The following is a 5,762-nucleotide window of genomic DNA, read 5'->3' as shown; positions in this document are numbered from 1 at the left end:
GGAGGTCAGACCTGTGTGTTCTTCCCACTGGTTCCTGCTATGACTCCATTTGACCAGGGTCCCTCTCACCTGATTCTTGAGCCTCAGCCTCCAGCCTCACTGCACCTGCTGGGGTGGCTCCTGCCAGGCTGCTGATGCGCTGAAACTCAGCGACAAGTTCTATTCAGCTCCCAGCCAATCCTCTTAGAAGCCCAGCTAAATTCCCTCCCACCTGCCCCTCCAACGCAACTCACGTGGCCTTTATTTAGCTGTTCCTTCTCGGCTACCTTGTTATCTTCCACCTACAATAGGAGGAGATGTGGGAGGAGGGCTGCCATACAGAGTTCCATGCAGGTACTGCAGTGGCACATGGCTGTCCTCAGCCAATTCCCCAAAGCCAGTAAGCATGTTACTGAATTCAAGCTTGCGTGCCCAACACACAGGCCAAGCAAGCTGAAACGTCGGAGTTTGGAACAGAGAAAGGCTTACTGTAGGGCCGAGCAAGGAGAAAATTGGCTCATGCCCCCCTAAAACTCAGAACTGTCCCAAGGGTTTCACCAAAGGGTTTTTAAAGACCAGGTGTCGGGGGTGTCCCAAGGTATGTGATCAGCTCATGCACGAGTCTCTAAGTGGTTGGTGTTGAGGTAACAGGGCGGTTGGGTTGCCAGTCCTTAGGCACCAGCTGTGGGTCTGGGGCTCTGTGATCATGGTCACTAAGTAGTTAATTTCCTTCATTTGGTGGTAGTTTTTGTTTTTTTTTTCTTTTTACTTTTTAGGGCTGCACCTGCAGCATATGGAGGTTCCCAGGCTAGGGGTCTAATCGGAGCTGTTGCTGCCAGCCTACACCACAGCCACAGCCAAGCCAGATCAGAGCCTTGTCTTTGACCTACACCATAGCTCATGGCAATGCCAGATCCTTAACCCACTGAAGGAGGCCAGGGATCAAACCCACATCATCACGGATGCCAATCGGATTCGTTTCCATTGCGCCACGACAGGAACTCCCAATTTTGGTGGTCGTTTTTAGCATCAGAGAAACTCAGGAAATAAACTCAGGAAATAGACATGAGATACTATCACTGGGGCCCCTCAGAGAGAAGCTAAAGCAGAGGATACGGGGCTCTGCCCCGGGAAGCCCCACAATGATCCTGCTCTGTTACATGCTGGGCATTTCAGCTGTAAGTTCTCATCCAGCCCTCATGTTATGGGCCAAATTTTGTTTCCCCAAATAAAAATCTTGAGACCCTAACCCTCAGATGTGTTTGAAAATAGAGACTTTCAGGAGGTAATTAAGGTGATTAAGGTTATGGGAGGTCGCAAGGGTGGGGCTATAATTGGATAGGACTGGTGTCCTTATAAAAAGAGGAAGAGACGCAAGGCGGGAGGTCTCGTTCTCCTTCGATTTCTCTCTCTCCTTGTGCTCAGAGAAAAGGCCATGGGAGGACACAGGGGGAAAAGCGGCCACTGACAAGCCAAGGAGAGAGGCTTCGCCAGAAACCAACCCCACTGACACCTTGACCCTGGACTTCCAGCCTCCAGAACTGTGAGTAGGTAAATGTCTATTGTTTAAGCTTGTGGTATCTTATTACGGTGGCCCCAGCAGCCTGACACCTAAAGATCCCAGTAATTCCTTCTGGAATCCAAACATGTCAGATGCGCAGGGTCACTGCTACCTATGTGCTGAGCCTCACTGCCCACTGGTGTTACCATCCCATACTTTTCCCCGTGCCTTTATCCTCCAAAACCAGGTTTCAGCTTCCCTCCTGGATTTCCTTAGTCCCTTTTCCCCATCTTTCTCCTTAGCATGTTGTCCCATGGGGCCCAGGCACGCACCTTCAGCTCAGAGACATTCTTTAGGAGGTTTTTATTTTGTTGTTGTTGTTCTTTGGTTTTTTGGCCCCACCTGCCACATGTGGAAGTTCCCTGGCCAGGGATTGAACCTCCACCGCAGCTGGGACCCACGCCACAGCTGCGGCAATGTCGCGTCCTTAACCCACTGAGCCACGAGGGAACTTCTGTGGTTCTTTTCCATGCTGTTTCTCCATTGATGATCCCACTTCAAGCAGCTTCAGACAAGTACTATAAATTCTCTCTGCGTGTCTGTGCGCATGCTCGTGACCAGGAAAAAGAGGCCAAGTTCCCCCTACTCTGTCCCTGAGCTGGAGTGACAGACAGCTGTAAGGAGGCTCCCCAGGTTCCTTATTGAGGCTGAGCTGGCTCTGAGGAAGGACTGGACCCTGTAAGATTCTGAAAGTAATCATTCTCTTTCCTGGGAGTCCATTCCCAGCCTCACGGTTTCATCCCGGCCATGAATTAATTAGCCTAGAATTGGAGAGGGGGCTTTTCCATATAAAGAAGCTGGCATAAAACCTCTGTGGAAAGACCATAGATTCTGGCATCAGACTCCTGGGCATTTGATTTCTGGCTGTGGGGTCTTATAATAGGATTTTTTTTTTTTTCTAGGGCTGCCCCTGTGGCATATGGAGGTTCCCATTCTAGGGGTCCAATCTGAGCTACAGCTGCTGGCCTACACCACAGCCATGGCAACATGGGATCCGTGTCGCGCCTGCAACCTATACCACAGCTCACCGCAATGCCGGATCCTTAGCCTACTGAGCAGGGCCAGGGATCGAACCAGCATCCTCATGAACATTAGTCGGATTTGTTTGTGCTGAGCCACGATGGGAACTCCCTTACTGGGGGATCTTAAGCAAAATGTCAGCTCTCTGAACTGAGGTTTTCTCATCTGTTAAGTGGGAATGATTATCCTTGCTTTGCAGGGTTTGAGGATTTCACAGTGTTTAAGGAGATGCCAGGTTTGAGATTTTGCAGACATTTTACTCCATTCACCCTCTTCTTTCTGAGTCAGTCTAGCCAACAAATCTGAACTGTAGCTCTCCCCCTGCATTTTAGCTTTTGTGTGTGTGTACGGTGGGGGAGTGGAGGAGAGGAGTAGAAGCGGTGGCTGCCTTTCAAAAACCTGACTTAATCTTCTTCTTGGAGTTCCCGTCGTGGCTCAGTGGTTAACGAATGACTAGGAACCATAAGGTTGTGGGTTCGATCTCTGGCCTCGCTCAGTGGGTTAAGGATCCGGCGTTGCCATGAGCTGTGGTGTAGGTAGCAGACGTGGTTCCAATCCCACGTTGCTGTGGGTCTGTTGTAGGCCGGCGGTTACAGCTCCCATTAGACCCCCAGCCTGGGAACCTCCATACGCCGCGGGTGCGGCCCTAGAAAAGGCAAAAAAAGACAAAAAGAAAAAAAGACAAAAAAAAATCTTGTTGTGTTACGGAACTGTACCCTCAGAAAGTGCAGACTAACCATAATCTCTGTGCAAGTATAGCTTTCAGTAGGCAGAGCCACTCTCCAAATAGCACAGGGAGGGGGAGAAAGAACAGGAAGCCAGAAAGCCCTACTCTGTGTGGGTCCTTGTGTTGGGACTTGTGTTGGGAGGGGAGATAAGATCCCACTGGTGCACAGGAAATAGCAGTGGATTTACAGCCCAAAAGACTGGCAATTGGGTCCTGCCTCCTTACTGGCTGTGCAAACTTGGGCGGCCAGTTGACCTTCAGAAGTGCTGTCGTTTTGCATGTAAAAAGGGAAATGATAACAAAGCCATTTGGGGTTGGGGTGACGATTACAGGGATTAGGGGAGGCAAAAGGTTTACTTGAAGAAAGTACCAAATACATATTATGGTGAAGACTCTGGCTTGGAGTCAGACAGAGTGGACTGTATTGCTGTCCATCATTATCCAGTGCCATCCCTAGAAGCAGGTTGGGTCAAGCAACTTGGTCCATGTGTGGGAAGTGCCCCTTCATTTCTCAGGAGGACTTTATAAGGTCATTGATATTTCCTCAGCTCTCTTTCCCTGCCCCTTTGATAAGGAAACGTATGAAGAGGGACCCTGAGGAGTCGGGACCCTGAGTGATTAGAGTAAGCAAAATTCTGAAGCTGTTCCTTTTTTTTTTTTTTTGCTGAACCCATGCATGTGGAAGTCCCCGGGCCAGGGATCAGACCTGCACTACAGCAGCCATCTGAGCTGCCAATGCCAGATCCTTAACCTGATGTGCCACAAGAGAACTCCCCAAGCAGTTCCTTGATGGGCCACTATCACCAGCTGTAGCTCTTTTAGAGTTGGGGGCATTTGGAGACTGGGGCATAATTCAGTCTGGCCTCACTGATACATCTGGCTGCTGTTTCTTTATGTTATTTAATAGAAAAACAACGCACAAAGAAAACATATACATAGTTAACACCGAACTAAGCACAGTCTTGGCAGATCTCAGGGATTGCCTGAGCTGGGTTGCTACTTGCTGCCACTCTTGGGAAGGGGCCGATAGACCCCAACAACTACAGCATGGTCCCTCTCATAGGGCTCCAGGGTCAGCTGCTCTTGAGGTTTTAAATTCTCCTGCTGCAACTTCTTCACTTCAGAGGCAAACACCGCCTCCGCAGATGCGGTGGAGTCGATGCAGTTGGCTTTGATGGAAATGAGGAAGTGGCCCCCATTGCGCAGGAAGGTGTGGGCATTCAGAGCCACGATGCGGGACTGGTCTGGCTGGGCCACGTCAGCAAAGATCACGTCCACCATCCCAATTAACATGCGATACTTGAGTGGGTGCCGGGCATCTTCAAGGACCGGGATGATGTTGGTTCGCTTCTTGGCCACATTGACGAGATCGCGGCCGGCGCGGTGGGAAAACTCGACCGCGTAGACCAGGCCATCCGGGCCGATGATGTCGGAGACGTGGGAGACCGTGGTCCCCGAGGCAGCACCCAGGTACAGGACTTTGGACTTGGGCTTGATGTGAATCTGGTCGACCCCGCCCAGTATGGCCGCGGCCAGCTTGGAGCGGAACGGGTTCCACGTGCGGTACTCCTGTTTCACGCCACCCTCGGTCACCGTGACCCGCCGCTCACCGTACACCGACTGGCCTGGCACCATGTTCAGCGTGACCAGCGCATCCTCCGCCCCGCGGTAGATGAAGACGCCCTCGTGCCGGTGCGGTTCCACCGACACGACGTGGGCGCCCTTCCTGCGGCGGTTCTTGCTCTTGCCAGAGCCGCGCCGCTGACCGCCGCCCCCGCGGTCCCTGCTGTCTCCGCCACCACGCCCCCGGCCCCGGCCGCCGCCAAAGCCTCGCGTCCGCGCTCCGAAGCCGCCCTTGCCTCCCTGGCCGCCGCTGTTGCCTCCTGCTCCCTTGCCCCCTCCTCCGCCGCCTCTCCCTCCGCCCCAGCCGCCGCCCCAGCCGCCACCTCCGCGGCCGCCGGATCCGCCCCCGCGCGCGCTCACTGCAGACTTCATGGTGCGCCCTGGGCGCTTGGGTGGGTGGCGGCGGATGGCAGGGGTTTCTAGTGGCTCAGAGCGGTTGCCAGGGGCGCTGGTACCTGGGAGCCGTTGTCAGCGGTCGCTGGTGGCTGGGAGAGGGTGTCAGCGGTCACCAGAGACTCCAGGCAGTGGTCCTGACGCTTGACGAAGGTGGGCGGGAGCGGCTGCCTGCCGGGTTAGTCACGGCGGGGACCAGCTCTATTGCAGTCTCCGCATCCCCGGAGCCGCCCTTTGACGCAGGGACAGGCGTGATTGCATCACACCCGCTAAGACGACCCTGCAGCCCTGGAAGCCCCTCTTCCCAGCTCGCGCGCAGACGCAGCCTGCTTCCTTGTGATCTCTCCTTTCCCTCTTACCCACCTTCTGCTTTCTCAGGGCCCCCTGACACTTTTCCTGGGCAGGAGAGCAAAGAGACAAAGCATCAGCTTCAGTCTTTGCTGCTCCACCGTCTGAGGA

The 5,762-nt window shown here is 53.6% G+C and overlaps 1 protein-coding gene across 1 annotated transcript; it reads right to left on the bottom strand.

The window, feature by feature from the left end:
- Positions 1-4,176: 4,176 nt before the first annotated feature.
- FBLL1 (fibrillarin like 1) lies at positions 4,177-5,497 on the bottom strand. The gene has a single exon (XM_047753681.1). The coding sequence runs from the start codon at positions 5,280-5,282 to the stop codon at positions 4,284-4,286; it is 999 nt and encodes a 332-aa protein (XP_047609637.1). The 5' UTR covers positions 5,283-5,497; the 3' UTR covers positions 4,177-4,283.
- Between the last annotated feature and the right edge of the window lie 265 nt (positions 5,498-5,762).

This window comes from Phacochoerus africanus, chromosome 1 (assembly GCF_016906955.1).
Source record: "Phacochoerus africanus isolate WHEZ1 chromosome 1, ROS_Pafr_v1, whole genome shotgun sequence".
Classification (NCBI taxonomy): domain Eukaryota; kingdom Metazoa; phylum Chordata; class Mammalia; order Artiodactyla; family Suidae; genus Phacochoerus; species Phacochoerus africanus.
The sequence above is the reverse complement of the archived record's forward strand: the minus strand, read 5'-3'. Positions and strand labels throughout refer to the sequence as shown.

What these genes read in the sequence shown, in the direction of transcription:
- FBLL1 (XM_047753681.1), bottom strand. Translation starts at nt 5,282, where the DNA reads ATGAAGTCTGCAGTGAGCGCGCGCGGGGGCGGATCCGGCGGCCGCGGA.